Source organism: Haliotis rubra, unplaced genomic scaffold (genome assembly GCF_003918875.1).
Source record: "Haliotis rubra isolate DU_JTF1 unplaced genomic scaffold, ASM391887v1 Scf382, whole genome shotgun sequence".
NCBI classification, from domain to species: Eukaryota; Metazoa; Mollusca; class Gastropoda; order Lepetellida; family Haliotidae; genus Haliotis; species Haliotis rubra.
In genome coordinates this window covers 465,875-476,504 of record NW_025767060.1, presented here as the reverse complement: position 1 = coordinate 476,504, position 10,630 = coordinate 465,875, and the positions used below count along the sequence as shown (strand labels likewise).

General features: G+C 39.0%; 1 protein-coding gene across 1 annotated transcript in view; it reads right to left on the bottom strand.

The window, feature by feature from the left end:
- Nucleotides 1–1,998: 1,998 nt before the first annotated feature.
- The window catches only part of LOC124286419 (FHF complex subunit HOOK interacting protein 1B-like), a 41,208-nt gene continuing 32,576 nt past the window's right edge, over nt 1,999–10,630 (bottom strand). Inside the window, 6 exon segments of the mRNA XM_046722793.1 lie at nt 1,999–4,050; nt 5,539–5,818; nt 6,006–6,210; nt 6,422–6,663; nt 7,519–8,471; nt 9,533–9,670. Of these exon segments, the coding sequence (XP_046578749.1) occupies nt 4,026–4,050; nt 5,539–5,818; nt 6,006–6,210; nt 6,422–6,663; nt 7,519–8,471; nt 9,533–9,670 (1,843 nt within the window). The 3' untranslated portion in view covers nt 1,999–4,025.

Here is a 10,630-nt window from a genome sequence, read left to right as displayed (position 1 = left end):
CGTTCAATACAAAACATCCAAATGCACTAGTATGATGTTCTATATTTATTATATACCCTCTTATCTTGCATTAATCTGTTACTTAATAAAACAAATCATAGCGTAGCAACGTTCAATATGGAATCTGGGGTGCATTATCGAATTTGACCACTTCATCCGTATTACACTCCTGTATTACTATCCTAAGTTTACATGGGTATATAATAAAGATGAGGATTGTGTGGAGGGTTGGTCCACTGGCTGCATGGAACTGACAAATACTGTCAACAAGTACCAAGGGACTGCCCAACAAAGCAAGAGTCCCACTGTTACCATGACAATATTACGTTGAAGGTTGCTTCATGGAACAGGCTGCTGTACATTACCATATGAGGTTTGAGAGTTTGAACCTACAAGTATGTGTGACACACTCCTTCCTTGGAACTACACCTCTGCTAGCGCCTAGCTGTGTGATAAATCTCGTGGCACAAAAGTTTCACTTACAATCTACAGATTAGTTACAAAACAAATATTGTGTGTGGGATGGCATTCTGTTCATGTAATGAATATCACTTCAAACATGGCAAGTAAGAATAATCTGAAGAGTCTGACTGGTATTTTTTATCCATATACTCATTCCTAAAACATCTCATGTCAACCCTGGAGTCTCCAAACCACAATTCTCAAGTAGGGTTTGTTTTCAGTAGGATACATCACAAATGTACGTCTGATGAATTGATACATGATGCATCATTCCTCTATATATTCTGTATTGAATTTCAAAATTTTATCAAGTTGTGAAAAACTAGATTTATCTTACCCCAATACATGATGCTTAACTGGATTGCATTACACTACCACAATGAGTCTGAATTAAACTCTCATGCAAACAAGTAACAAAATGGTTGCTGCAAATGGCTTGACTGCAAGGAAATTTGAGAATCGCATGCTAAAACTGCGCAAATTCAAGTATTTCCATTGAACCTTATCACCCCTCAAATATCACAACATGCACGATATCATAAGTTAACAAAATGTGACAGACCACGTTTTTAAATGTTACAACAAAGAGATATGTACTCTTTTCGGAGAATTCTAGCACAGAAACCAGCTGAAAGATATTATGTTAGAGATCATTATGCTGGTGAAATACCAAATATCTATATATTCTTTCAATATTATCTACTAAAACCTATTTTAAAATCAAACATCCAAACATACAAGATTACATAAAAACAGACTCGTAAACATTGCAACAGATATTCTTGCTTTAAAATATTTCACTTCTCGTCCCTACATATAATCTCAATAATACAGGACTGAATTATACAAGCTCTGAAGTGATAAAAATTTAATAAATTATATGTACATTTTATATCACATTTCACTTCCTGATAATCATACCCAATCATTCCGTCATGACTCACATGACTGAAATACTCTGGAAAAACAAAGCACCAATAAGCATTCAAGGGTCCCAGTCACTGGCTTATGTACACACAATAAAACCATAAAAGCAAGGTGAAGAAGCAAGTAAAACAGTTATTGTGTTTAAAACAAGTGTTGTGCATGCCGGCAGCAAACAATCACATTATTGCTGTCTGCTTTGTACCACAACTCTCACGGATCCATTCAAGATTATCAATGTACCTTTCAGGATTATCAATGTACCTTTCAGGATTATCAATGTACCATTCAGGATTATCAATGTACCATTCAGGATTATATTATCAATGTACCATTCAGGATTATCAATGTACCATTCAGGATTATCAATGTACCATTCAGGGTTATCAATGTACCTTTCAGGGTTATCAATGTACCATTCAGGATTATCAATGTACCATTCAGGATTATCAATGTACCTTTCAGGATTATCAATGTACCATTCAGGATTATCAATGTACCTTTCAGGATTATCAATGTACCTTTCAGGATTATCAATGTACCTTTCAGGATTATCAATGTACCATTCAGGATTATCAATGTACCTTTCAGGGGTTATCAATATACCATTCAGGATTATCAATGTACCTTTCAGGATTATTAAATGTACCATTCAGGATTATCAATGTACCTTTCAGGATTATTAAATGTACCATTCAGGATTATCAATGTACCTTTCAGGATTATCAATGTACCATTCAGGATTATCAATGTACCTTTCAGGATTATCAATGTACCTTTCAGGACTATTAATGTACCATCCAGGATTATTAATGTGCCATTCAGGATTATCACTAAACTCAAATAAATTTAACATCAAATATCTTCATGCTCCTCTCAGAAGCTGCTTGAGCTGGTCCTCAGGCAAGTCCAGTCTTTCTCAACCTTTCAATGACTCCCTGTGAACTCAACCCAGAAGTAAGTACTGTATGTCATTCAAAATACCAACAATAACCCATGAGTGACATCTGTAAACACACCACTCCACTCTTAGACCCCCATGTAGCTGATGGTTATACAACATGTAACATTTCGGAGAAAAATGCATATCGTTGGTCTTATGGAACTTATAGAAGCAACTAAAGTTTAATTTTATATGTCACAATTTGTTTTGTTCAATATTATAAAACAATACTTTCCCTTATACATACAGTATATATTTTCCCCATTTATATTATTAATTAAACTGATGACCTGGCTAAAAGTCCAGACTTTTCACCTACAGACAAACTGAAGCAGGAAATGCATAGTCACATATACAGGCTTTAAATACAGATGAAAAACAAACTGTGCAAGATAATAAAGTGAGACTGTTCAAGATCTTTGCATTCCACTCACTGGGTGAAAACGAAGCAAAAGCTTGTAACAATGCTATGTGTGCAACAATCTCTCCCACACATCTCAATGTCTGCATACACGGTATGGAGCAACATGTACCGGAATCAGTTGTCATAGTAACCAGAATCAGGACATTGATATCGGACATCATTACCTGTGATTCTTACTTTATACAAAGACAGCTTTATAAATGCACAAAAACAAATCTCTTGTTCTAATCACTGGTCAATACTTGTCTGATCTTTCATTTAAAAAATAAAAACGAACAGTAAGTCTTGAATCGATATATCATTCACTGATTCTATTTTTCATTTGTAGATGAGTTATGTGCCATACTACTATAAACAGTCTTTAATAGTTCTTTATTGGACCTGTATTGCAGCAATATATGAATCGATATATGTATATATATATATTTAATGTTCACTTGGATATAGAAGCATTCTCTTTCAGGTAAAAATATGAATCTCTTGTAAATAAACACCCTAAAAATCATATGAAAACCTTAAAATGGAAAAATCACGAACCTCACGAACCACTACACTGTGCAGAAATTAGGATGAAAAAGAAAATTTTGTAATTTCCACTGTCGTAATTCAAGTGGATCAGTCACAACACTGAAGTGATGTGAGTGGCCTTATCCAAGATTGGAAGATACAGGTAAATAACTCTAGAAAAGACATGGCCCATCCTGCAGACTCAAGAACTACCACTTTGTACCTTTGAACAATCAACTGTGTATTGTGTTAACAAGTGAATACTGACTTCCCCCAGCCATGCAAGGAACAATGTCCAGTCAGCACCATGGTCTCCACTCCTGAAGGTGCTCAGAAACATACCATTGCTTGTTGTTAAATGATTACATTATTGCTAATTCGAACTTCTTTACCCTCTAAAACCAATAAACAAATTTCAGAAATTTGATTAGTTTCCCTTATTTTTTTCTGTTCTTATAAAAGGTTGCATTAGATATACTTTCTCTCAGAGACTATTCATAGCCAGGGTTAATATACATCAGTATGTCCATATAGATTGATGATAGATACAGTTGGACAAAAAGTGTCGTCTGCCAGGAATCTGCTGACATTTCTGGCCCAACAATTTCACTGATGGTGCATCTGTATGAGAGATGGGAATAGCTGGCCCATGTGTCGCGCCACCTGACAGAGCTGGTGATATGTGAAGAGTGCTGTCTGTGCACATCTGGAGGGAGTGGAGATGGGTGTCGTCACGGCAACTGTCACTTGGATACACGCTCTGTGTCATGAGTCCAGCTTGAATAATCCTCTGCAACACACAACAGGAGTTATGATAACAACAGTGAAGCTACTGTAAACACGGACAATATCTAAACAGGGACAAAACCAAACAGAAACGGTCAAAGTGCTTCCACATATATCTGAGTCCAGGAATAGATCACACATGGTATGCCAAACAAACGGTGTTATAAATTCAGGAAGAACTGATGTTAACAGAGACGCTGACCCAGACTGATGTGATGAAGTAGAACTAAGTCAATACAATCAGAAGCCTTCTTGAACAAACTTTATGGATAACAACTTATTTATTTCATGAGTGCCAGCTTCTAAAATGCCACTCAAAGAAGTTAATGAGAAGCTTTTCTGAAATCTTTCATTTCTTTACAATCATTATCACAATGAAAGTATTTCAGATCAAACTCATTAATTTTTAACAGCCTTGGTTGATACATATTTTCTTACCAAACTTCCTAAACTACTGAATCACTGGTAGGAACAGTTTGTCTGAACAGAGCCTAATTATTGAGCAGAGAGAGAGTAACAGTGAGTAGGGGAGATGATTGCAGTGAGTGAGTGAGTTTGGTTTTACGCCACTTTTTAGCAATATTCCAGCAATATCATGACAGGGGACACCAGAAATGGGCTTCACATATTGTGCCCATGTGGGGAATGGAACCCGGGTCTTCAGCGAGACGAGTGGACGCTTTAACCACTAGGCTACCCAACCGCCCCATGTGTTGATTGCAGCCTGACATCAGTAGTATTGCAACTATATAGCCAAGGTTTCAGACAGAGACCCACAATGTGACCAGCACAGCCTTTGGCGACCTCATTCTCTGCAAGACTAGCTAACAATGATCCAGATCTGGTCTGTAATACAGCCACGACAGAATAAACCAAGGTATTGTGAACAACAAGTGAAACCAGTAACTTCAGGATGATGTAAGCCTGGACAAGCCTTGTCAAACACACTCATCAGGAGGTGACATATTCTTGCTGGTGCAATTAGGAAATTGGGTTTGGTTTCTTATACCCTACCTTTGGTTCACTGCCTCTGATACCATCAGTTAATGGAAGAAAATAATTCATGCTTTTCAGTATTCTCAATTCATGAATCATCAAAATGCCGCTATTATCTACATAGCATGTTTCATCAAGAAATATTCAATGTTTTTGAAGTTCTGCTCATGAAAACAAAATAATACTAAAAAACCAAAAATTGCAAATCGTCAAAAGACATCTGTTTGTCACTAAACTGATCCTTTTAGCAAGTTTCAAATAGAAACATCTGTCAGTTTAGGATTTCTGCTGCAGAAATGGAAAATGGGACAGATAGGAAGGACAGACAGACAGACAGAAAGATTGCTGAATGCCCCCACAAGGGGACCTACCCAGGTGTTGTGCTAGAGCATGTGACCAGGCCAGATCCTGTTAAACAAGTGCCCCTTCCAGTTGTGTGCAATGTGAAATGTGAGGCAGTATAAATATCTAGCTACCACTTCAACTGCTGCCGTACCCCTCGTCCATGCTGAGGACCGCATGCTCCTGAGCAAGGGCAGCTAACTCCTTCGTGAACTCATCTAGGATGATGGCACAGTAAACAGCGTTCCAGGTCTTCAGTGATTCCTCTGCACTGTTGGATGGCTCGTCATTGTTTCGGTTTATGAACAGATAGCCTACTCCCCCCGGAACCCGCTGGAGTTGTGCCCCTTTGTTCCCACTGTGAAGGCCTTTCTTACTGGCAGGGCTCCGTCGGAACAACAAGTCACGGAGAGACTGGGAAGGGCTCCGTTTTTCTGTAATATAAAGGAAACATCAGACATGTGTCGGTTATCAGTAACATTAATCTCACAAAAGGTACACATATTTCTTTATATGACGCAAATTCCCAATGAAATCGTCCTTGTCCTCCTTTAAGTGGAGTTATGTCCCTTTCTAAACAATGTTCACACTAGCACAAATGGTTCCAAGCGTAAAGATTACCTTTTGTTGGGATCTCGGAGATGGTAGCTGCCCGCACAGGTTTGACGGGAGACGACCCGAGACTGGCCGGAACTGGACCGAACCCTGCACTGAAGTAACTCTCTTCTCGGGACAGAAGATTCTTCCGAGCAAGGATGATTAGGTTTTCAAAGTTGGGGATACTTAAGGCATAGTTGTCCACTTTCTGGCGCACCGAGGATAGCACCTGGACAAAAAATAGTTGGCATTTAAGACATGCTAAACCTGGTAAGAAGTTGGACTGACATAGTTCCTCTGTAAGGCTGGCTGTATCCTATGTAAATGTATACGAAGTAGCAACTCACTACCTTACTCAAATTCTACAGTCACACAAAGAGTACAACTGGAAAAAATGTGTGTTGAAAGATGAGGTTGTGGTTTAGCAAGCAGGTACTCACCTGCACCAATGATTTGACTGTGGGTTGAAAGACGAGGTTGTGGTTTAGCAAGAAGGTACTCACCTGCACCAATGATTTGACTGTGGGTTGAAAGACGAGGTTGTGGTTTAGCAAGAATGACCGGAGAATGGGCTGAGGGTAGGCTCCCAGCTGGGCTACAATGCCAGTCAGCAGCAGGTTCATGTACAGTGAGTTCTGGATCATACTCTCCAGCTTGGAGAACACTGCAGCTAGGAACGGGCCTGAAACACAAGCAAGGAAGTGAGACTTTTGTCAAATTACTACCTGAATTTTAACAGGTTATTTCTCCGTAACAATATTTTCAAATGCCCACTGCTTTTATCCAAAGAAGTAATGGAATTTCTTTCTTCATTCTATGGAAGACCTTGCTACATAGTACCTTCAGAATAATCTCCTGTGGCAAGTTTATCAGATATTGCCACAGACATGGACTAAAGACAGTGTAGGAAAGATAGCCCGTCCCAACGTCCGAGACGGGTGAATTTTGTGGCGGACGGGTCAAAAAAATATCTAGTCCGTCCTCATGTCGGGTCAATTTTAGCAAACCAATGACATATATATAATGCTTATAACCTTTTAAATATTTACTGCCGAAGGTGCTTTATTTATATTTGGAGGACAGGCTAGATTTTGGCAGGACTGGTAAAAAATTGACCTGCCAGTCCTGTGGACAGGCTAGATTTTCTACATCTTTCCTACACTGCTAAAGAGGAGTGAAAGAGATGATTATCATGATACTGTCATCAAATTATCATCATATATCAACCTACCGTCAGTTATATGAGCATCTTTACTGTGAGAAATAAAGGCTTCATGGTTACTATTTTACATTTATCTGTTGCCTTTAAGATCTTACCTGGCATTGAATAGCTTGCTGTCATAAATAATGAAACCCGACAGTGTTCAAGATTGACAACAACCTGCACTGTAATGGCCAGATGCTTGAGTATTTATATCTGGGAACCCATACATTTTAACAAGGATCCCTTTTCTTAAGGTTTAACACTGGGGCACAATGACATGAGAGTGGCTAACATCTAGTTACAACACGCAGTACAGATGTAAGACTGGCTCACCTATGTTGGGGGCACTGCTGGAGTAGCGTGGTGTGAATGCCCGGGAGGAGACGGAGGGGAAGGGGGAGGGGCTGCAGGGCATGTCCACTTCTGTCCACCGACTCGGCGACAGCGTCAGGTCGGGGGTCAAGAAGCTTCGTTGAGGCAGCTCCTGCAGAACCTTCTGGGCATTGGATCGGTCAGGGGAGGACATGGTGATCTCCACGTAACTCGACATATCTCTGAGGTTGAGGCTACACGGAACCTCCACGTTGGACCTGACCGAACTGTGGCAGCTGCTGCCGGATTTGCTTCCCTCCTGGGAGTACAAAATAGTGTCATTCCCAGCTGAAGTATTGAAAGAATGGGACATGTTTGATAGCACCGATTCTAAACTCTGCATACTGTCCTCTATAGAAGAAGCTGAATCATCAGCTGGGTCCAGTTCATCAAGGTAGCGAATAAAAGAATCTAAACTATCTAACGATGAAAACAGTTTTGAAAGACTTGGCGACGTCACCATCTCACTATGAGATAAGTTATTGCACAAAGGTGATGTGTGTCTTCCTAAGCCTGGCTCCGTCTTGTCCATCGATTTATCCACACAGCCGTTAACAATAACATCGGCTCCACTAGAGTTCGAGTTCACATAGCCATGGGAGAAGAGGCGGACTTTGGGAGACATTGTCTCTGCACCATCGCCTCCTTTTTCAGATGAAGGTTTAACCCGCGATTCTGACAGACTTTTATCACTATCAGCTTTGTTCTCATTGGCTGCCTTGTCCAGGAAACAATCAGGTGGGGGCGTCTCTCCGTTATAAGGGGCAGACCAGTTCCGACATGCTCGGGCACATTTCGTTAATCGATAACGAGCATCGTGTAAATATTCAAAGTAACTTGTTTCAAAGTCCTCGATTCTCATCTCAGAAGTAGTAGGCATCTGAGGGCTTCTTCTGACAGGTTCCTGTGTTGCCCTGGCAACAGGAATTTACATGATTAGGGAACAGCCAAAAAGACAATATATAAGCAAAGAGAATGTAATCAACAGAGTCAATGAGTGACTTGGGTTTCACGCCCTTTTAGCAATATTCCAGAAACGGGCTTCACACATGGTACCCGTAATCAATAGATATATGAGAATAACGTACAATAATGGCAAAGATAAGAGAGTGAATGATATCAGCAACTACATACAACGAATCTGAATCACTCCAGTCAATATAAATGGGGGACATCATGCTGGCAGGGTTCATTCATCACAGTGCATCATCCATCAACATACTGTCCATACAACAAACATGCATGCATTCAACAAGGCATTACAGTTTTGTGCATACTTGTCATAAACAAAAATAAATGTGATACATTTCTGTCCTAACATTCCTGTGGACATGCAAATCTCCTAACAGCAGAACAATGTGACATTTTCTTAAGGTGAAAATCAATCAAGATCAGTGCAATTTCTCAACAACAATAATAAAATGTCAGTTGTTGTTTTTAAAAGAAACTGCTACAGGTTTTTTCCAGGGATGGAGAATATGAACTAAATCCAACAATTCATACATCATTTTACATTTTTTTTCAAAATATTTGTTAAGAAAACCATGACACATTCGAATCCATTGAAGTGGATTTCACTCACCTAGACCTGGTGGTCATATATGAACTTATACAGATCTGTATGTCAGTAAGAAATAATTATTGTCAAATAAAAAAGAGACTGTAAAATTGTATTAGGGAAAGTTAATTAGGGGAAGGATATAATATATAAATCCAATACAGAAGCAACGTAATGACAGAGTAATGATACACAGCTGTCAACATGTTTTAAAGCCAATATATTTCAAGTGTTGCTATGAAACCAAGAATGATCTCAAGTTGCACTGGAGTTGAAATTTAAAATTTTCAAACTTCAGTAAAAAGTTAATCAACCCTGTGTATCGTTACATCTCAGGTAGATGGAGAATGAAAGCCGACAGGTGATGACGCTGGAAATATTCACAGCATCGGGCATCGATGTTAGTGAACCACTTACGGTACAAGCTGGGAATTGCTTCGCTTAGTCTTGGAGTTCTTTCGGGTGAAAAAATCTCCAAAAGGTTTGTTGGGCCTTGCGATTGGGTTAGGACTGCTGGAGGGTCGTCTAGTTCTACTGTTTGTATCATTTAGAGAGCTACAGACAAAATAAGTGCACAAATAACCAAAATGATTCTGTACACACCACAACCAACAGTATACATAGTAGGGAACTTGATAGTTTAGTTCATACCACTGGCAGACATATCTTGATCTCTTATTCAAATAATCTTTATTGTTACACTATAAATGTGTTTAAGATGCTGGAAGACAGAGGAATTACAATTCAAAAAAGATAACGTCTTCCAGAAGTTTTTTGTTCTCATTTATACATTCACATTTACAAAGTTTTCACAATGTTGACTCCTATGAAATGTCTGCCAAAATATTTGTAACATTATCAAGTTTCTTTTGTGAAAAAATATGTGTAGAAGAAAGTAAACAAAATATGTCAGAGCTTGAAAAGACAAAGAGCAAGTCAGAGCAGGGCAAATACCTGACATTGTCACCAGGTGTTCACCAGTCACCTGAGTCTATGTATTTCTTAGCTAAAGGCATTCACCCATACAGTTGAAAAATACATTTACTTATAGCAGCCCTTAGTATACCATGAACACAGACAAACAAAGATCAGTGTAAACTAGCATTTCAAATATTTGCTTTCCAAACTGAAATTACTTTCCTCTAATGATTTGATCATTGCATTCAGGCAACACAGTGGATCTTATAGATAATACTGTCCATCCAACTGATAATTCTGAAGGACATAACATTGACTATCATGGATGCTATTACCACAAAACTTTTAAAAGTCTGAGGGGTGAAACGGTAACTATTTTTATGCTTCTATCCACAAAACTAATCACAGTCTGCAGGGTACAAAACTGACTATTGCTGATGCTATTATCCATACAACTGACAACACTCCCAACTATTGATGTTATTACCCATACAGCTGACAACACACCCAACTATTGATGTCATTATCCATACCACTGACAACACTCCCAACTATTGATGCTATTACCCATACAGCTGACAACACTCCCAACTATTG